At 47.9% G+C, this 22,142-nt stretch overlaps 1 protein-coding gene across 3 annotated transcripts in view; it reads right to left on the bottom strand.

The window, feature by feature from the left end:
• Nucleotides 1-22,142, bottom strand: part of ITGA3 (integrin subunit alpha 3) — a 101,028-nt gene that overhangs the window by 36,406 nt on the left and 42,480 nt on the right. For all 3 annotated transcript variants that reach the window (XM_048517685.1, XM_048517686.1, XM_048517687.1), the window contains exons 3-11: nucleotides 15,875-15,957; nucleotides 12,178-12,427; nucleotides 8,758-8,841; nucleotides 6,674-6,881; nucleotides 5,836-6,029; nucleotides 4,677-4,765; nucleotides 4,455-4,588; nucleotides 1,139-1,225; nucleotides 123-190 (exon numbers count right to left, since the gene is read on the bottom strand). In XM_048517685.1, the coding sequence (XP_048373642.1) occupies nucleotides 123-190; nucleotides 1,139-1,225; nucleotides 4,455-4,588; nucleotides 4,677-4,765; nucleotides 5,836-6,029; nucleotides 6,674-6,881; nucleotides 8,758-8,841; nucleotides 12,178-12,427; nucleotides 15,875-15,957 (1,197 nt within the window). The remainder of the gene's footprint in view (nucleotides 1-122; nucleotides 191-1,138; nucleotides 1,226-4,454; nucleotides 4,589-4,676; nucleotides 4,766-5,835; nucleotides 6,030-6,673; nucleotides 6,882-8,757; nucleotides 8,842-12,177; nucleotides 12,428-15,874; nucleotides 15,958-22,142) is intronic.

Here is a 22,142-nt window from a genome sequence, read left to right as displayed (position 1 = left end):
ACTTGTAATATATCAACAGTCCTTGCACCAATTTTAATTTTTTTTTTAAAAAAAGCACCTTGTTTACTTTTTCCTTTACAAAATAACCGACAACAGGGAATGGATTCCAGACTCGAACTCACCAATGTTCTCTCTGTAAGTGGGATCCCCAGCACTATGGGAATAGGCGAAGCATACCTGAATCTTGATGCTGTTCACATGGAAATGAAGAGGAGGAAAGAAAGGAGTGAACGGTGTGCTCAGGAACAATTGCAGTAAGCTAGACCATCATTATCCCCATATTTCCGAAGGGCACAGTGAAGCTGACAGCGAATGAAACTGCAGCTGAGATAGGTTTGCCAGCCTCCAGGTGAGTCCTGGTGTTCTCCCACTATTACAATTGATCTCCAGATGGTACAGATCAGTAAAATAAATTAAAATACATGAAGGTTTCCCTGAAGGGGCAAATATCACTCTACTATGGGGCAAGAAAGGGTTTTTTCTCCAGGCCAGGGATTCTGGAGATTTTTTTTTTTTGCCTCCCTCTGACATAGAGCAGGGGTCACCGGGACAATGAGGATGAGGTAGCAGTGAATTTCTGGCATTGTGCAGGGGGTTAGACTAGATGTCCCTTGAGGTACCTTTCAGCTCTATGTTTCTCTGATTGATTCCCTTGAGCCATTTCAGCTGGGAAAACACAGTGGGACTGGGGAGCCTTTTTCCAGGCTGTGAATCCAACAAGAACTGGATCCCAGTATCCTTCGGAACAGAATTCCCAGTGGGAAATGCACAACTGAAATCTGGTGAAAAGTCAGCGAGGAACCCCTATTTAGTTACGTCTAACTGGCTTTCATACTGACCTGTACTTATGACTGAGCTTTCTTTTGTTTTTATTCACATGCATTTTAAATCTCCTTCCTTCTTGTGTAAACCCCATCACATCTGTCCTTGCTGGGAAGGGTAGCCCATTGTTTCCCGACTCTTTCCAACATCCTTTGAAAGAGCTGTGGACTGGCAGCACCGTTTCCCCTTCATCTTCCTTTCTGTGGGCTAAATATACCCTGGGGCCTTCGAAATTGTGCTCACGTGCTCTGACACTAACTGGGGAGCGGGGGAGAGAACAGGAGGGAACAACTGGAGCTGAAGGACGGCATGTTACCAAGAGTCCTCGTCACATCTGGCTGGGTCCAAGGGGCTTGGGGTGACCGTGAAATCCTTGCTGACGATGTTGATCACCGGCCGGGCCCTGCAGAGAGACAGGGACAGAAGGGAAACCGGTGAGATGGCCGGTCATAGAAGGAAGGAGTGGATCCAACCAGGTTTTTTGGCTGATCACACACACACACACACGCCAAAATACACCTTGGAAGAATGGATCTGCATGGACAAAAACCATTTGGAATGCAGGCTGTCATTAGGAGGGCGACTGAGCGAGATGGCCCAATGCTGGCTGCTAGCTGCATCCCATAAGAATATAAGAACAAGCCAGCTGGATCAGACCAGAGTCCATCTAGTCCAGCTCTCTGCTACTCGCAGTGGCCCACCAGGTGCCTTTGGGAGCTCACCTGCAGGATGTGAAAGCAATGGCCTTCTGCGGCTGTTGCTCCCGAGCACCTGGTCTGTTAAGGCATTTGCAATCTCAGATCAAAGAGGATCAAGATTGGTAGCCATAGATCGACTTCTCCTCCATAAATCTGTCCAAGCCCCTTTTAAAGCTATCCAGGTTAGTGGCCATCACCACCTTCTGTGGCAGCATATTCCAAACACCAATCACACGTTGCGTGAAGAAGTGTTTCCTTTTATTAGTCCTAATTCTTCCCCCCAGCATTTTCAATGAATGCCCCCTGGTTCAATCCCATATTGAGGCGCCAGGGGCATACCACCCAGGGGGACATATGGGATCAAATGTCCCCGGGCTGCGGCCATTTAGTCATGTGGGGGTGGAAAATCACCCTCCTCCTTCCCCCGGTGCAAAAAAAAGTTTGGGTGCTGTGTGCTGTGTGGTTTCCGGGCTGTATGGCCGTGTTCTAGCAGCATTCTCTCCTGACGTTTCACCTGCATCTGTGGCTGGCGTCTTCAGAGGATCTTTTGAAGAGGCCAGCCACAGACGCAGGCAAAACGTCAGGAGAGAATGCTGCTAGAACACGGCCATACAGCCCGGAAACCACACAGCACCCCAGTGATTCTGGCCGTGAAAGCCTTCGACAATGCAAAAAAAGTGGTTTGGGCGTGGTGGGGAAGGATGGCCGCCCATGGGGGGGGCGGGGAGATTTTGCACCAGGCTACATTTTTCCTAGATACGTCTCTGTCAAAGCCAGATATAACAACATCTCTTTGACCTTGGAATTCAAAGGATACTTTAGGAGATTGAGCCGAGAAGCAGAAGCCATGGATACCAGCTCACAGGCCCAGCTGAGAAGCACAGGCTTTAGTCTGAACTCCAAGGACACATTACCATCCAAAACGAAGCCTTCAAGCTCAGAGCCTAGAATGCCCCAACTTCACCAGCGTTGCCATGGTTTTCACAACTCAGTGGCAGGGGAAAGACATTCTGCACATTCTCAGAGACACTTTTCTCATTATATGCCAAAAGCTGAGCCCTGTCATTTTTGTGCCCCAGTGGATTCAAGATATTAAGATCGTGGAATTCAGTCCTATATTCCCCTTTCAAAGTAGCTTTTTGGTCCTAAACCAGTTTGAATCAGGACCCACCCTCACCTAGAAACATAGCTCTCATGTGCTTGATTGTTATGATGAGTGGACAAACAGCTGAGCACTCAGCTCATGCTCAGGGCTGCTCTGTTTAGGTACACAAGAGGAAAAATTTCAGCTGGCGCATAACATCAAGGAGTACTAGCTCAGGGCCAAATTCTACTTTAAAAAGATACCCAGGAATACCACGACCTCTTAATTGAAACTGAGTAAAGATGGGTGCTGTGTGGTTTCCGGGCTGTATGGCCGTGTTCTAGCAGCATTCTCTCCTGACGTTTCGCCTGCATCTGTGGCTGGCATCTTCAGAGGATCCTCTGAAGATGCCAGCCACAGATGCAGGCGAAACGTCAGGAGAGAATGCTGCTAGAACACGGCCATACAGCCCGGAAACCACACAGCACCCAAGTGATTCCGGCCGTGAAAGCCTTCGACAATACATTGAGTAAAGATGATTTAGCTCAGTGGTGGCGAACCTTTGGCACTCCAGATGTTATGGACTACAATTCCCATCAGCCCCTACAATTGGCCATGCTGGCAGGGGCTGATGGGAATTGTAGTCCATAACATCTGGAGTGCCAAAGGTTCGCCACCACGGATTTAGCTGGTGTTTTTCTAACAGGAAAGAGACCTGACAGAAATCCCCCTTCGGGGGTGGGCGGTCTATCAAATTAAATAAATAAAAATAATACTAATAATGCCCTCTCCTCAGCAGAAAGATATAAATCCTCGTCTATATTTTAAAATCAAATGTGATCTGCACTATATAGAGAAAGCGACGGGGGTACAAGCATCCTTTGGTATTGCTGTTCTGTGTGGCAACATAGCTCTGCCCAAGTAAATGCTGTGAGGAATTAAATTCCTTCCAAGACTTTAACAAATAATCATGTGGCCAATAATTATTTTAAAGAAATCATTGAAAAAGGATTTCTTGACACCCACGTAGTATCAACAAACAACTTTAGTGTTGGACAAGGATCTGGAGACCCGTTCTCCAGTTTGTCATGAAGCCCTCAGGTGACCACAGGCTGATCCGACTTTCTCAACCCAATCTACAAACAGGGAGGAGAGAGCCAGCTACCTTGCCTTGAGCTCCTTGCAGGACAGGTGGAATAAAAATGCATCAGAGAGTTTTCCAATATTTACATGTTCATACCTCACGTTTCTACCCATTGGGCTTGAATTACAATGTCTTGCTTCCCGTCTGAATTTTATCCTCACAACAACTATCCTGTGAGGTAAGATTGGGCAGAAAAGAAGTGGTCTAAGGCAGGGGTAGGGAGCCTGCGGCTCTCCAGATGTTCAGGAACTACAATTCCCATCAGCCCCTACCAGCATGGCCAATTGGCCATGCTGACAGAGGCTGATGGGAATTGTAGTTCCTGAACATCTGGAGAGCCGCAGGTTCCCTACCCCTGGTCTAAGGTCACCCAGCAAGCTTCCATGCCAGAGTGGAATTTGAACTTGGGTCTCCCGGACCCTCCACCCACTACGCTGTGCTGGCTCACGATATATTTCTTTAACAGGGTTACCATTAGTTAGCTCAAGCCGACTCAATAGATACTCCTCTAGACCATTGGTCTGCAACCTGCAGCTCTCCAGATGTTAATGGACTACAAATTCCATCAGCCTGTTCCAGCATGGCCAATTGGCCATGCTGGCAGGGGCTGATGGGATTTGTAGTCCATGAACATCTGGAGAGCCACAGGTTGCAGACCCCTGCTCTAGACAGACAGATGCCCCCAGCCAGTCTTCTCCCATCTCACCTGAGCAGCACAAGGTTTTCCGACAGACTTCCCACCAGGAGATCAGGGTAGGAATTCCCATCCACATCCATTCCACCGCTGAAGGAATAGCCAAAAGTGCTGATACCGGGACCAATATCTTCCCCACTGATGATCTACAAGGGCAGAATGCAAACAGGGAGGCGTGAGCAAGTACAGGAAGGAAAATAGGACGGTTGTGATAATGGTGAGATTCCTTTTCACCTGCTGGGGCTTTTCAAAGGGCTTCTCGCTGCTGCTCTGGTAGATGTACACTTTCCCCCAGCCCTCAAATGGAGCTCCAATGGCGATATCTGTGGGGCAAAGGAGAAAAAAGTGGTGAACACTCATAAGGATTCATTTCTGATCTAAAAACTGAGTCATGTAAAATGACGGGCTTCCTTTACAACAGCAGAATCTCTTCTTTCTTTCTTTTTTTTTAAAAGAGATTTCTTTATCCACCTCTCATGTCAATTCAGTAACCACTAAATCTGTAAGGAGTCACTCAAGGTGGCTTACAAGCTCCTTTCCCTTCCTCTCCCCACAACAGAAACCTTGTGAGGTAGGAGGGGCTGAGAGAGTTCTGAGAGAACTGTGACTAGCCCAAGGTCGCCCAAAAGGAATGTAGGAGTGCGGAAATACCTCTGGTTCACCAGATAAGCCTCTGCCACTTAGGTGGAGGAGTGGGGAATCAAACCCGGTTCTCCAGTTTAGAATCCACCTGCTCTTAACCACTACGCCACACTGGCTCTCAAGCCTCAGTGCCAGTCTGAATTCAGCCCCTGCACACCTGGGAAGCACAGAGTCCTGAGAACTTACCCATTACCCAGCTTGGAGACATGACTGAAGAAAATGTAATGTGTAGTTAGGCCTACTAATAAAATTCCAGGCTCTATCTATGTCAGGCAGGGGTAATTGGTTCAGAAGAAGAAGAAGAGTTTGGATTTATATCCCCCCTTTCTCTCCTGTAGGAGACTCAAAGGGGCTTACAATCTCCTTGCCCTTCCCCCCCCCCTCACAACAAACACCCTGTGAGGTGGGTGGGGCTGAGAGAGCTCCGAGAAGCTGTGACTAGCCCAAGGTCACCCAGCTGGCATGTGTGGGAGTGTACAGGCTAATCTGAATTCCCCAGATAAGCCTCCACAGCTCAGGCGGCAGAGCGGAGAATCGAACCCGGTTCCTGCAGATTAGATACACGAGCTCTTAACCTCCTACGCCACTGCTGCTCTTTAAAGGCTATTACTCCTAAAGGAGTAATATTACTCCTTTACTATGACTACTGCTGCTCCTAAAGGCTATTACAGTGTATCCCTGACAAAGCAACCCACGCCAATCAACGTCATATCACAAAACCTGAACTCAGACTGAGAGCAAATCAGCCTACCTTGGAAATCATCTTGGTCAACATCTCCGATGTGGGCCACAGACAAGCCGAATGAAGAATTGCTTGGGCCTGTCATGGTGTGGTTGGGGGCATGGTGGAACGTCCCACCCAGGTTCATGTACACATAGACCGCCCCGCCTTTCTCCTCTTTCCGGTCGAAGTAGTAGGGTGCCCCAACAATCAAGTCTTGCCACCTATGAGTAAGAAAAGAGGGAGAGCCATGAGAAAAAGGTGAAAGGTGACCCAGCATCTTTACAGGGTAAGCAGCCCTCCTTTGCCCCATCCCACTGCATGTAGGTTAACAAGGGGTGCAGTCATTTGTATCCTTTTTGTCTGTAGGCCAGCACTATGCAGTGGTTAGAGTGTCAGGCACTATGAGACCCAGGTTCGAATCTCCACTCTGCCACAGAAGCTTGTGGGATGATCTTGACACAGCCACTTTCTCAGCGTCACCTGCCATATGGGAGGTTTTGTTGCAAGGATACAATAGAGGAGGGGTAATGATGCAAAGTTGCATTTTTTAAAAAAAAAACCATCCTGGTTTTCATTTCTTTGAAAAAGAACATAATATGTGGGGCTGATGAAATAATCAGAAATAATCAGGAGGAGTTTGTAAACTCTGTAAAAATGCCTTAACAGTCCAGGTGCTCGGGAGCAACAGCCGTAGAAGGCCATTGCTTTCACCTCCTGCATGTGAGCTCCCAATGGCACCTGGTGGGCCACTGCAAGCAGCAGAGAGCTGGACTAGATGGACTCTGGTCTGATCCAGCTGGCTTGTTCTTATGTTCTTATGTTCTTAAACTCCACCCCCTCCTTCGGCACAGAAAAATGGACTCACCCATCGTTGTTGAGGTCAGCTAGAGCAATGGAGCTACCAAAATAGGAGCCCACTTGCTCTCCAGAGAGCATCAGCTTCTTCTCGAGGATCCTGCTGGCATCGTAGACCATCAGGAAGACAGCCCCGGTGTGGTTGTAACGGGGGGCCCCTGTGATGAAGGTGACGTCAGCGTTGCGCAAGACATTAGTACCTGCCTCTATGGTGTATCCTGGAAAATATGAAATAACCGAGGGCAGCTGTGTGAGCAGCTTTCATTTCTGCCTAACCAAATCCCCAGCTCTTACGCTGTCTTTTGTCTGGTTTCTACGCCTAAAATTTGTAGATGTCAGACTACCCTCAAACCTGTTGCAATGAGGAACAGCATTCTGCAGGGGCATACCACCCAGGGGAACATATGGAGTCAAAGGTCCCCAGGCTGTGGCCATTTAGTCTAAGGTGTCCAGATGGTCACCTTTGTGATCTGGGACAGGGGGAGGCGGGGGCATGCGCGCGCAGCTGCAGGAGCGCACTGCCTTCTGGGACTTGCCGTTTCCCACCCTGTGACAGGGCGGCAAACGGCAAGCCCCAGAAGGCAGTGCGCTCCTGCGGCCGCGTGCACAGGAGGCTGCAGCCCTGCCTTACGCCCCAGAAGGCAGTGCGGCAGCCTCCCAAAAATCGGGACAATTTGAAGAACCCACGGGACGCAGGACAAATTGTTTAAAGGCAGGACTGTCTCGCCAAAAGCGGGACGTCTGGTCAGCCTAATTTAGTCATGTACCCTCCTCCTTCCCCCCGGCTCCATACACTGATTTCAAAACCTGGGGGGGGGGCACTCATTCCGTGGGGTGGGGGTGTGCGTGGAAAACTCAGATTTTGCATCAGGCTACACTTTCCCTAGATATGCCTCTGGCACTCTGCCTGCACTCAACAACCACCAAAAAAGTATCTTCATCTCAGCTTCAAATCTGACCAATGAATACAGGCTTGTGGCTAACATGGACAGCCAAGGCTCAACTTATTTATTTATTTATTTATTTATTTTATTTCTTCGTTTTTATACCGTCCTATCCCCAAGGAGCTCAGGGCGGTTTACAACATAAAATCTAATACACTACTAACGAGGAGCAAACAATACAACAATTTCCATAGGCTCCAACAATTTAAATTACTAAGGTAATGATGAATTAGGAAGGTTTCATTAAGGGATCTCACATGCTGGGCCTATTTAAAGATGGTGGCCAACAGAGTTTTCCCTATGGCATGCCACTTCTCAAATCATTGAGTTGGAAGGGGCCATACAGGCCATCTAGTCCAACCCCCTTGCCCCAGGCAGGACCAGCCTAGAGCATCCTAGAAAACAAATTGTCCATCCATTGCTTGAAGACTGCCAGGGAGGGGGAGCTCACCATCTCCCCAGGCAACTGATTCCATGCTGAAATCCCCCCCCCCCCAATATTCTGCTGGTACCTTTCTGCCAGTAATTTAAACCCATGATTGCAAATCCTATTCTCTACTGCCAACAGAGACAGCTGGCTGCCTTCCTCTAAATCACAGGAGTCAAACTCGTGGCCCTCCAGATGTTATGGACTACAGTTCCCATCATCCCCTGTCAGCATGATGCTGGCAGGGGATGCTGGGAACTGTAGTCCATAACATATGGAGGGCCGCGAGTTTGACACCTGTGCTCTAAATGACAGTCACTCTAGTATTTAATGACAGTCACTTTAGTATTTAAAGCGAGCTAGCATATACCCCTTCAAACTCCTCTTCTCCAGACTGGCTGGTTTCAGCTCCTCCAGTTATTTCTGTTCCTTCTTCCTCCACTTTAAAAACTCCCAGAAGGCTTTCCTGTCATCACGAGGAAGACCTTTCCATTTTTGCCTCTCAGAAGTGCTCTAGTAATTCCACCTTCGGCCCTTCTCTTCTGCCACCCCTCCCTTATTTAAAGCACACTTTCCCTCTCTTTTGTCCTGGGGCCGTTCTTTCCAGCACCCGGAGCGCCGTTCGCTGCAACGTTTTGGCAGCAAATCGTTCCTGTGCCTGAAAGACTGCCGCAGACGCTCCCTTAAGCAAACCCGATGCGCTGACAATCGCAGACCGTTTACCTATATAACTGTTGCCGTACTTCTCGTCGGGATAGTTGATGTCAGCTTGGTCCCAGCTCTCTCGATGGATAATATAGTCAGTGCCTGTGCCAGAAAGAAAGCAACGGGGAATATTTTCACTAGGCAGCCCGAGGGCCATTGAGCCTGCAAGTCTTGTCACCCAGCCATTTCCCCTTTCCCTCCAAACTTCTTTTTCTCAGACGCTTCTAATCGTGATTGTCCATGGAGGATTGTTAAAATGTTGTTGCTTGCCTCCAGTAACCCAGATATATGAGGAGGTGGGAACCCTGGAATTACAGCTCAACTCCAGACTACGGAGATTTATTCCCCTGGAGAAAACAGATGATTGGAGGATGGCCTCTATGGTCTTGTACCCCACTGAAGAAGAAGAAGAAGAAGAAGAAGAAGAAGAAGAAGAAGAAGAAGAAGAAGAAGAAGAAGAAGAAGAAGAAGAAGAAGAAGGAGGAGGAGGAGGAGGAGGAGGAGGAGGAGGAAGAAGAAGGAGGAGGAGGAGGAGGAGGAGGAGGAGGAGGAGGAAGAAGAAGAAGGAGGAGAAGGAGAAGGAGAAGGAGAAGAAGGAGGAGGAGGAGAAGGAGAAGGAGAAGGAATCCCCACTACCATCTTAGCCAGGTTTCAGAACACAAACTAACCAGGTTTGAGGGACGACCTCCCCGGTCGAATCGTCACTACTGTCTTGGCCAGGTTTCAGAACACAAATGACCTCAAACCTGGTTAGTTTGTGTTCTGAAACCTGGCTAAGACGGTAGTGGGGATTTGACCGGAGAAGGAGAAGGAGAAGAAGAGTTTGGATTTATATCCCCCCTTTCTCTCCTGCAGGAGACTCAAAGGGGCTTACAATCTCCTTGCCCTTCCCCCCCCCTCACAACAAACACCCTGTGAGGTAGGTGGGGCTGAGAGAGCTCCGAGAAGCTGTGACTAGCCCAAGGTCACCCAGCTGGCGTGTGTGGGTGTGTACAGGCTAATCTGAATTCCCCAGATAAGCCTCCACAGCTCAGGCAGCAGAGCGGGGAATCAAACCCGGTTCCTGCAGATTAGATACATGAGCTCTTAACCTCCTACACCGCTGCTGCTCCTTGTCCTTCCCAGACTCTATGCCCAAACTCCAGGAGTTTCCCAAGATTAATCTGGCAACCCTGCCTCCCTCATCCCCTGCCAGAGGCTAAGGGCAGGGGGCCCTTGGCCACCCTACATGGTAAAGTATAAAAGGAAAAGACATCTTCCCCCATTGGGCGTGACAAGTTCAGGAATATGATGAAAGCTCTTTGCAACATAGGTTCGCAACAATAAATGAGAGGTTTCCTGTGTGAATTGCTGAAAGGCGGCTCAAAGATCCTCTGCACTGTTTGCAGAAAAGGAGGGAAGATATTGGGCAAGGAAGCTCAAGGCAAGGTAGGTAAATCAACAAAGGGTGAGGGATGAGGAAGGGAACAGGATGACAAGTAAATTTAGGGTTGCCATTGTTCCAGGTAGACAGCCAGCGTGGTGTAGTTTTTAACAGCAGGTGGATTCTAATCCGGAGAACCAGGTTTGATTCTCCACTCCTTCACCTGAGTGTCAGGGGCTTAGCTGGTGAACCCAACGTGTCTCTGCACTCCTACATCCCTGCTGGGTGACCTTGGGCTAGTCACAGTTCTTCGGAACTCTCTCAGCCCCACCTACCTCACAAGGTGTCTGTTGTGGGGAGAGGAAGGGAAAAGAGCTTGTAAGCCGCCTTGAGTCTCCTTACAGGACACAAAGGTTGGGTACAAATCCAAACTCTTCTTCTTCTAAACTGATCTCCTGATGACAAAGTTCCCTAGGAGAAAGGGGCTGTTTTGGAAGGTGGGAGGGATTGTATTACACTCCACAGATGTCCTTCCCCAAACTTCACCCTCCTTAGGATAATCCCGCAAACTTCCAAGAATTTCCCAGGCTGGAGTTGGCAACCCTAAGTGGGGGCCAGAGGGCAGGATGGCCAAAGGAAGCAGAGACTTGTGGGGGGAAAAGGGGAGAATTAGGGAGTGGACCAAAGGACAGCCAGCGAGAGGAAGGAGAGACTTGTGGGAAAGGGAGGTGGTAGATGTGGAATGCTGAGGATTTAAAAGAAAAGGGGAGGCTGGGGAGGAAATATGCCCCAGAACCAAAGGATGACTGTTCAGGGAAACACGGAGAGAGCTGTAAGAAGTACCGATTATAAAATGCTGATTTGAAACATTTTTTTAGCATAGGGAAGACTTGAATGCACCCTTCAAGTCAAACAAACCTTCTGCATTCAATTTCACTAATGACACACTTTGGCTTTAAACAAACCGAGGAAATATATCTTGTGGATGAATTTTAAGCAAACACTGCCGAAGGATCGACTTTGCCAAATTAATTGCTTCCCGGGCTGTGTTTTTTTTCTAAACAACCGTATCCACAGTGGGGGAATTGTTAAAAACCAAATGACAAGCGCACAGATTGGAGGTTTTGCATGCACATTCAAACAGGTAGAGTTTGTTTGACAGTTCCCTCACCCCTTCCTTGTTTCCTGTTTACTGAATCGGCGCATATGATCATTAGAATCCTTTTCCCAAACCGGATTATTAAGAGGATAAAGCAGTGGCGAAGCTACAAGGGAACGGGGGTGCACTGTGCACCAGGCGCATGCCTGGGGTGTGTGGAAAATCGCCCCAGGCCCCTCCCCCTTTCCTCCTTCCCCCTTTCCCCTTCCCCCACCGTGGCACCCCCCGTGCACCCCTCTTCCCCCCTTTCCACACTTACCTTAGTTCCTTTCCTTTTTGAGAACTTTCTCAGGCTGCAAAAGGCCTGTTCGCAGTAAAAACGCCCTGAGGAACTACAGTTCCCAGGAGACCTTGGGGCTCACAAGGTCTCCTGGGAAGTGTAGTTCCCATCAGGCTGTTTTTACTGAGAACAGGCCTTTTGCAGCCTGAGAAAGTTCTCAAAAAGGAAAGAAGAAGAAGAAGAAGAGTTTGGATTTATATCCCCCCTTTCTCTCCTGCAGGAGACTCAAAGGGGATGACAATCTCCTTGCCCTTCCCTCCTCACAACAAACACCCTGTGAGGTGGGTGGGGCTGAGAGAGCTCCGAGAAGCTGTGACTAGCCCAAGGTCACCCAGCTGGCATGTGTGGGATTGTACAGGCTAATCTGAATTCCCCAGATAAGCCTCCACAGCTCAGGTGGCAGAGCGGGGAATCAAACCCAGTTCCTCCAGATTAGATACACGAGCTCTTAACCTCCTACGCCACTGCTGCTCCCTTTTTGCCAAGGAAAGGAACTAAGGTAAGTGTGGGAAGGAGGGGCGCCACGGGGGGGGGGGGCGATATAAATGCACATTGGGCGCAGTTTGGCCCAGCTATGCCTCTGGGATAAAGCCCAAAAGACTGAAACAAGAAGGGCGCCTACACAACGGTACGGACCTTGCCAGTTGTAAGCGCCGGGAGCTCCAAAGTAAACGTTGCTGTCGGTGAAACCGCCACTGATGCCCATCTGGCACATGCCTGTGTTCTCAAAATCAGTGTTGGCGTTGCACATCTCATTGTGGTACGTCTGCCAGTCATCTTCCTTCTGGAGGCTCAAGTCGTTGCCACGGACGTAGCACTTCCCCACCATGCGCCGCTGGTCCTCGTTGCCAGCCCACAAGACCCTGGTGTAACGGTGAGCGCAGGCCTAGCAAAAACCAACCCAAAAAAGGATTCAGTCAGTACTGCGCTAGAAGGCGGGAGAGTTGGAAACCCTTGCCCATGTTCCATGCAGTGAGAGAAAACATTTATTTATTTGGCTGTTGCAGTTTTCAGGGGCTGTGTGGCCGTGGTCTGGTAGTGTTTGCTCATAATGTTTTGCTCTTATCTGTGGCATCCATCCATCCATCCATCCATCCATCCATCCATCCATCCATCCATCCATCCATCCATCCATCCATCCATCCATCCATCCATCCATCCATCCATCCATCCATCTTTCTTTATTCATTCATTCATTCATTCATTCATTCATTCATTCATTCATTCATTCATTCCACGTTTATACCACCCTCCCCCAAAGGGCTCAGGGCAATTTACAACATAAATACATACAAGTGGATAAACAGAATAAAATGCTAAAATTTATACCAATTAAAATGCAGCCCTCCAAGTTCATAAATATTTAAAACAGATGGCATTCAACCTTTAACTCCTCTAACTCTGAGAGGGGAACAGCGGATCTCAGTTGGATCTCTCTTTTTTATCTATTTTATTTATTTCTTGTACTTATATCCCGCCATCTCTCTAGCGCAGTGGTTCTCAACCTGGGGGTCGGGACCCCTTTGGGGGTCGAACGACCCTTTCACAGGGGTTGCCTCTCTGCATCAGTGTTCTCCATCTGTAAAATGGATAAATGTTAAGGTTGGGGGTCACCACAACATGAGGAACTGTATTAAAGGGTCGCAGCATTAGGAAGGTTGAGAACCACTGCTCTAGCACCTCAAGGCGACTTACAATAAAAACATACACAATAAATACAATAAAGTGCAATACATACAATAAATAGAAAACATTAAAACATCGTAAAAAGTAGGGGTGATCCTACTGCAAGGGAACAAGTGAAGTGGCAGGAGTGTGAGATGTTCACAAAAGCTGTATCTGGGACAAAATTCTGCAGTCCACATCTTCAGAGGAATGTCACAGTAGATCAGAAGCAAGAACTACTGGACCTTCCTTGAGCAAAATTTGGTTCTTGTCGCTTATGATCCTAGCCATTGTTAGGTAATGGTAAAGGTTAAGGTAGTCCCCTGGACAAACACCCGATCAATACTTGGGGTGACATCACTTCACAATGTTTGCTAGGCAAACTGTGCTTTACGGAGTGGTTTGTCATTTCCTTCTCCAGTCACCTACACTTTCCCACCAAGCTGGACTCTCATTTTTCCAAACTTAGGAGGATGGAAGGCTGAGGTCAACCTTGAGTCGGCTACTTGAAACCAACTTCCATCAGATCGAATTTAGGCTGTGAGTAGAGCTTTAACTGCAATAGTACAGCTTACCACTCTGTGCCACTGTGCTGAATCCTGTCTGTGGTTGGATACAGGGAGATCCGTAATCCCAAGAACATGGCATGGGACAAATGAGACAAGGTACATAGTCCTGAGAACCATGAGCTTCAATAGGACTCACTTAAACCCACAGGGCTCCATAGGATTGGTGTGAAATAGGGTAGCTCTTAGAAATGCCAGAATCTCTGTGGTAAAACCATAGATTTGCCCAGAATTTCCTAGAGTGTCCACCTGGAGTGACATGACGTGGCATGCAGTAGCACCACTTGGACAACAGGGGAAGGGGATCTCTCAACCCAACTAGGGGTCTGGCAAGCCAAGGACTGCATCTTAGTGGATCAAAAAGTAGGGCTGATCCTTGATCTTGCAAGGGAACAAATGAAGTAGCAGGAGCTTGAGATTTTCGCAAAAGCGGCATCTGTTTGGGGCAAAATTCTGCAGTCCACATTATCCTCTTTAACTAATGAGAATTGGCACAAGTGTATTTTGTTGTTCAAGGCGCCAGGCCGTCTAGCATCCAATACCCAAAGCCATTTCTTGAATTTCATCTAATTCTTCTGGAAAACGGTTCCAGGCCATTTAAAGATGCTGATGTGGCCGAGGACCAAAATAGCAGCCCTTTGAGGAGTTCATTAAAAAAAGAAAAGGAAAAAGAAAACCGTCTTGTGAAGGTGGCACTTTGACCAGAGATTGTGAGGAGTACAAGTGGGGAAGAGAAGAATCTGGCTGTAGTACATGGCAGCATCCTCCCCAGCACTCATCTTTTTTATTCCCTTCCCCAAATCTGGGCTCCACCTTGGGCCCTTCCCCCTGGCTTCCCCCTCAGAGCTGAAGAAGAAGAAGAAGTAGAAGAAGTAGAAGAAGAAGAAGAAGAAGAAGAAGAAGAAGAAGAAGAAGAAGAAGAAGAAGAGGAGGAGGAGGAGGAGGAGGAGGAGGAGGAAGAGGAGGAGGAGTAGTTTGGATTTATACCCCACCTTTCTCTCCTGTAAGGAGACTCAAGGTGGCTTACAAGCTCCTTTCCCTTCCTCTCTCCACAACAGACACTTTGTGAGTTATGTGGGGTTGAGAGAGTTCCCAAGAACTGTGACTAGCCCAAGGTCAACCAGCAGGAATGTAGGAGCGTGGAAACACATCTGGTTCACCCGATAAGCCTCTGCCACTCAGGTGGAGGAGTGGGGAATCAAACCCGGTTCTCCAGATTAGAATTTTAGGGCCTTCATCCAGCCCACCTGCTCCTCACTTTCCTTCCTGGCCAGGTTGGACCCCACTTCTTTCTCTCTGGGTCGGGAAATACTCGGAGACTTTGGGAGTGGAGCCCGGGGAGGGGAGTGTATGGGGAAGGGAGGCACTTCAGTGGGCTGGCTGGCTGGCAGGCTGGCGGGCCATCGAATCAACCCCCTAATTGTGGGAGATCTCCAGGCAGCCCCTGGATGTTGGCAACCGTGCATTACAGGTGTTGGACAAGTGGCCCACCTTGGCCCTCCCGCTTTCTAAAAATATTTGGTAGGCCCCAGAAAAGGTTTGGTGGCCCATGGTGCTAAAACCATTAGCTTGAGCTCATGAATGAGTAGCAACTTGTAGGGATAAATGACACAAGGGTGGTGCGTTCAACTTGATGTACTTCATGCAATTTCAACCTGATTTATCTGTTTTGCTTGAAACTTATGTTCTTGACTTTACATTGTGTTTCCAATTGGAAGCGGATTAAAAGGCAACAGAACCTCTCCCCCTCCCCCTACAGACACACACAAAACCTTTTTCCATATACGGTAGGCTGACCAGATGTCCCGCTTTTGGCGGGACAGTCCCACCTTCAAACAATTTGTCCCGCGTCCCGCGGGTTATTTCAGTTGTCCCGCTTTTTGGAAGGCTGCCGCACTGCCTTCTGGGGCGCAAGGCAGTGCGGCAGCCTCCCGCGCGCGGCCGCAGGAGCACACGGCCTTCGGGGGGGCTGCCGTTTATGTTCGGCAGTGCCCCAGAAGGCAGTGCGCTCCTGCGGCTGTGCATGCACGCACACGGCCGCCTGCCTACCTGCCCGTCCTTAATATTGGTCACCTTAATATACGGTCTCCACCATCACTCACCATGACTCTTCCAGAACTGGTTCTCTGGCTTGCTATTGTCACTCCCAGCCACATGTCTTCGACAATATTACTGTTGGGTTCACCTGAAGGGGACAAAAGAGGACAGCGAAAGAGGAACTCTCATTAGCACAAAATCCACATTCTAAGCTCCACCCTCTAGTCTTCTCTGGAACAGTTTTCCCCATCATAAAAAAAGGACCATAGCTCTTCAATAGGCGCCGTGGATAGAGTTGCTAACTCTGGTTTGGGAAACACCTGGATATTTTGGGGGTGGAGCCTGAGGGGGCGGGGTTTGGGAAGAGGAGTGACTTTAGTGGGGTATAATGCCATAGAGTCCACCGCCTTCCAAAGTGGTCCTTTTCTCCAGGGAAACTGATCTTTGTCACCTGGAGATCAGGTATAAGAGTGTTACCGCGCTGCCTGGGTAACTTTTAATAGTTCCAGACCAACCAGCTCTCGGCAGCGCAGAGGAACAGAAACGGGACCCAACACAGCGAGTATAGTGAAATAATAAAACAGTTTATTGAGATGCTGACCTGCGTGTCAGCACCTCCACACCACGGCAACTGCACTGCCTAGCAGCTTTACAACCACCTTTATACACTTTCTCCCGCCCGGGAGTCCGGGGGAATACAGGATAGCCTACAATCATTCATTCACAAATACATGGGAACCAATCATACATCTACAAATACATAGGAACCAATTAGAATCCAGAGGGCAGTCCCTTCTTGAATTTCGTGGCCGAAGTAGGGCGAGGCGATGACGTAGGTACAGGCGGGAAAAAAACAAAGGAGTCCTTGGGTGCTTGGGGTCAGGAAACGAAACCTAACGATGACGGCACCCTTATCTGCCCGCTGGTGGGATAAAGGAAGCTGGAGGCGCTTCTTCTGGGGTCCCTTTTGTCAGCGTCCATTCAGGGTTTTTACAAATGAAAGGGATATGCCCAGGTGGAGCAGGGGTGGATTCTTGCCTTGAGCCAAGGAGGTTCCATGCAGACACAAATACAAAAGATAGCTATAATTCCTGCTTTCTACCTAATACAGTTTGTTCCTACCTAACTTATACAGAAATGAAACATAGTTCCATCTTTATTTAAAAACAAGATCAGAAATGGAATACATCATTTCTGACTCCGCTATCAATAGCAAAAGGGATGCCAGCCTTCAGGAGGGATTTAGAGATTCCCCTGGAATTACAACTCATCTCTGGACTACATCGATCTCTGGACTACATCCTGTTGGTATACGCAAGTGTCAGCTCTTCAAGTCATGAAAGAGTTAATGATGCTGTTTGTTAGTAAACACCGCAGCTCAGATTAGAGAGATCTGTTTTATTATTTTCCGCCATGTTCCGTTTCCCTTTTAATTTTCTTAGTAAACTTTATTGAAACTAACCGGCAGCATCTGCGATGAGTTACTCTAACTATTTTTTATTTTTAAACAAAGTTCCCCTGGGGGGAAAAATAGATGCTTTGGAAGGCAGAGCTGTATTATCCATAAGGCTGACGTGGCGGAAGCCTGGGGACCCAACAGGGATTAGGGGCTCATCAATTCCTTTTCGTAATAGAAATATTTGCTTAAAACTGTAAGTAAAATTCTTCAAGAGACTCCCAAAATGAATACAGGGTTATGTACTGTGCTGTAGGACCTACCGTACCAGGGTCAGGCTGTCAACTCTAGTGAGGTGGTGGTGCGACCACACTTGGAGTACTGTGTCCAGTTCTGGTCGCCACATCTCCAAAAGGATATTGAGGAGATAGAAAAAGTGCAGAGAAGGGCAACAAGGATGATTGAGGGACTGGAGCACCTTCCCTATGAGGAGAGGCTGCAGCGTTTGGGACTCTTTAGTTTGGAGAAGAGGCGGCTGAGGGGGGATATGATTGAAGTCTACAAAATTATGCATGGGGTAGAAAATGTTGACAGAGAGAAATTTCTCTCTCTTTCTCACAATACTAGAACCAGGGGGCATTCATTGAAAATGCTGGGGGGAAGAATTAGGACCAATAAAAGGAAACACTTCTTCACGCAACGTGTGATTGGTGTTTGGAATATGCTGCCACAGGAGGTGGTGATGGCCACTAACCTGGATAGCTTTCAAAGGGGCTTGGACAGATTTATGGAGGAGAAGTCGATTTATGGCTACCAATCTTGATCCTCCTTGATCTGAGATTGCAAATGCCTTAACAGTCCAGGTGCTTGGGAGCAACAGCCGCAGAAGGCCATTGCGTTCACATCCTACATGTGAGCTCCCAAAGGCACCTGGTGGGCCACTGCGAGTAGCAGAGAGCTGGACTAGATGGACTTTGGTCTGATCCAGCTGGCTTGTTCTTATGTTCTTATGTTCTTATGAGGTAAAAGATTGAAGTGCTGGAGGAGGCCCGAAGTACCTGAAAGTCTAGGGGTCCAGCCATGGGCTGATACAGCCCTGTTGGAAGGTAGACTCTATGGCAGTGGTGGCGAACCTTTGGCACTCCAGATGTTATGGACTGCAATTCCCATCAGCCCCATGCCAGCATGGCCAATTGTCCATCTGGTAGGGGCTGATGGGAATTGTAGTCCATAACATCTGGAGTGCCAAAGGTTCGCCACCACTGCTCTATGGCATTGTATCCCACTGAGGTCCCTGCCCCCTCTAGGCTACATCCACAAATCTGCAGGAATTTCCCATCCTGGAGCGGGGAACCCTACCCCACCCCGCAATCCCCACTGGTAGCCAGGGGGATCTGAAAACCCTCATCTCCAGTCATCACCTGGAAATTGGCAACCCTTTCTGCAGATGAACAATCTCCACAAGAGAAAACTGCAGAAGAGTAACACACGATTTATATGGCGTTTGTGTGAAACTAAGGATCACACTATAGGTATAAGAGAGGTGTCTGCAACCTGCAGCTCTCCAGATGTTCATGAACTACAAATTGGCCATGCTGGCAGGTGCTGATGGGAATTGTAGTCCATGAACATCTGGAGAGCCGCAGGTTGCAGGCCCCTGGTATAGGATAAGGGATCAATGCTGCTGGTGTTTATGCATTTTCTTTATTGATATCTCACCTCTCTCCCAAACAGGGACCAAAAACAGCTTACATAATTGTTCTCCTGTGCACTTTTGGGACCCATGGGTGGGTTATAAATGAAGTAAAATAAAGAAATAACCCCTTGATTATGTTGCTAGTCTCCAGGTGGCCCCAAGAGATCTACAACTATTTTGACTGATGTCCAGATAACCAAGATCAGTTTGCTGTGGACCAAATGGCTCCTTTGGAAGGTGGATTGTACGGCATTATACCCTGCTGAGGTTCCCTTCTCCAGGTCCATTCTCCAAATCTCCAGCTATTTCCAACCCAGAGCTGAGACAACTCTACCCCATGAGGGGCAAGGACCCATATTGCAGATGGCAACTGAAGCCAAGAGTCACTCAAGCAGAGGTGGGATTTTGCCAGCACCAGGTCTAAAGAGCGCCCTTACTACGCCAAAGGTCTACCGAACTTCGCATTCTGTTTCTCCCTCTCATAAACTAGATATAAGGCCTCACTGCTTCTTGCCAGCCTCAGTGGTATACTGCTTCCTCTGAGGCCCCTTCCGCACATGCAGAATAATACACATTCAATCCACTTCCACAATTGTTTGCAGGTGGATTTTGCTATTCCGCCCAGTAAAATCCAGCTTCAAAGTACAATGAAAGTGGATTGAACGTGCATTCTTCTGCATGTGCAGAAGGGGGCTGACAGCAGTTTTATTTAGCTCTCATCATGGCCAGTAGCCATCAATAGATCTACCCTCCCTGAATTTCTTCATCTTTTTTAGAAGCGACCGCCAGCACTGAGGAAAGTGATATTTTGCCTTGAAACAAGCACAAATCAACTTAACGGAATGACCCCCTGGCAAAATGAGGCACGGAGAAAAGAAAATCCATCAGTGCTCTTTGTAATTTAATCAATTTCCATCATGGCTTCATCTTTTAGTTATCTGGGTTGTTGTTGTTGTTTTTTGTAAATTTACACCTTCAACTTTGTTGCTGGCCTTTCCTGGTATGGAAGGACGCCAACCCCTTGAAGGATTTCAGTTGCTGCTTTTTTATATACCATTTCCATATACTGATTAGAGCATAGGTGTCAAACTCGTGGCCCTCCAGATGTTATGGGCTACAGTTCCCATCACCCCCTGCCAGCATCATGCCTGTGGATTAGAGGGTCAGAGTAGGATCTGGGAGAGCCGGGTTCAGGATTCACTCTGCCACGGAAGTTTGCTGAGTGACCTTGAGCCAGTCACACCGCTTAGCCTACCTCAAAGGGCTGTTGTGAGGATAAAATGAAGGGGACAGAAAACAGCCACTCCGTCTTCACCCGCAAGAAAGGGGGAGGTATACATGTTGCAAATAAAATTAAAATCTGTAGTATCCATTTATGTTAAGGAAAAGTGGAACAGTACCAAGTATAGAGACATGAGATTCTATAACGGTATATTGACACGTTCTTTCTCATTTTGAAATGTCTTTGCTATTAGTGTTGAATGTATATACAGCTGTAAAAACTCTGCAATGGCAGAGTTTACATTTTCCACAGGCCCCTTCCGCACATGCAGAATAATGCACATTTAATCCACTTTCACAATGGTTTGAAAGTGGATTTTGCTATTCTGCACAGTATAATCCAGCTGCAAAGTGCATTGAAAGTAGATTGAAAGTCCATTATTCTGCATGTGCGGAAGGGGCCACAGTCTGTTTCTTAGGCAGTCTCAGTGCCCCATCAACCACATACATGAAGTTAAGACTGAAGGTCATTTGCCCTCGAGTTGTCCATTAAATCCAGTTGGGGGGATCCCGCTAAAACACAGGTGGGCAAATCACAGGTCGGGCATCCTCATCCAGCCTTCAGGAGTTTCTCCAGTATCCCTGAAACTGTTTAGCAGTTTGCCTGGAGTATTGACAAACCTTGTCTACCTTGTATTGTTAAAGGCTTTCACGATCGGATTCAACTGGTTGTGGTGGGTTTTCCGGGCTGCGTGGCCGTGGTCTGGTGGATCTTGTTCCTAATGTTTCGCCTGCATCCGTGGCTGGCATCTTCAGAGGTGTATCACAGAGAACAGACTTCCCTCTGTGATACACCTCTGCAGATGCCAGCCACGGATGCAGGTGAAACGTTAGGAACAAGATCCACCAGACCACGGCCACACAGCCTGGAAAACCCACCACAACCACTTGTCCACCTTGTCCTTACCTGTAAGCATGCTGACCATTTCCCAAAGATTTTTTAAAAAACTGGTGAGAGGAGATTGCTTTCCCCTAAAAGCCATGCTCCTTTTTCTTCATCAAGGCATGTTCATCTATATATAATAATTTAATAAATTCTATCAGTGTTTTCCTTCCATTTTTCTAGGGCAAAGGTTAGGATCCTTAACTCTTTGTACCCCTTAAAAATGGAAATAATGTTGCTTGTGTTTAGTGGTACTAAATATTCCTTCGTTTGAAAGATCAACCATCTCACAACTGAGCCTGAGAACTCTCAGAAAAATGCCAACTAGCCCTGTAAGTGGTAATTTTTAATCTGCCATTCAAATTTAAAACTGGACCACTGAGTAACATATGTCTTCATTTTCGGGTGTGGATTTTGTCTGAAGTGACAACGGACGTAAAGAGTTTACAATGGATGTAAAGAATCTCTGCACTTTCCTCATCCTCCTTCACTAACCCAGTCAAATTCCAGTTTCTCCAATTGTCCTTTGCAGGATTTTTTAATTAAAGAATAAGGTCACAATGGTCAGAATCAGGCATGCTTCTTGGGGTTCCCAGCAATACAGGTTGGTCTGATCCAGCTGGTCTCTGCTGACTTGCAAATACAAAATCTGGAGAACTGGATTTGATTCCCCACTCCTCCACCTGAGTGGCTGAGGCTTATCTGGTGAACCAGACGTGTTTCCGCTGGGTGACCATGGGCTAGTCACAGTTCTCTCTGAACTCTCTCAGCCCCACCTACCTCACAAGGTGTCTGCTGTGGGGAGAGGAAGGGAAAGGAGCTTGTAAGCCACCTTGAGTCTCCTTACAGGAGAGAAAGGTGGGGCATAAATCCAAACTCTTCTTCTTCTTCTTCTTCAAAAGGATCAAATACATGAGCAGATTTTTCTCACGTGATTAATGCTCCACGTTCTTGAATCTAATGCCTAGGCTGAGGAGTTCTTGGGCTACAAATAATTCTGTAAATTATTTCTGCAGAAATGGATCGAAGATACTCTGCAACCTTTAACCAAGAGCAGGGTTTTACAACCCACGGCTT

The sequence above is a fragment of the Sphaerodactylus townsendi genome, linkage group LG15 (assembly GCF_021028975.2).
Source record: "Sphaerodactylus townsendi isolate TG3544 linkage group LG15, MPM_Stown_v2.3, whole genome shotgun sequence".
Lineage (NCBI taxonomy): Eukaryota > Metazoa > Chordata > Lepidosauria > Squamata > Sphaerodactylidae > Sphaerodactylus > Sphaerodactylus townsendi.
This window is presented reverse-complemented; position numbering and strand designations above follow the sequence as displayed.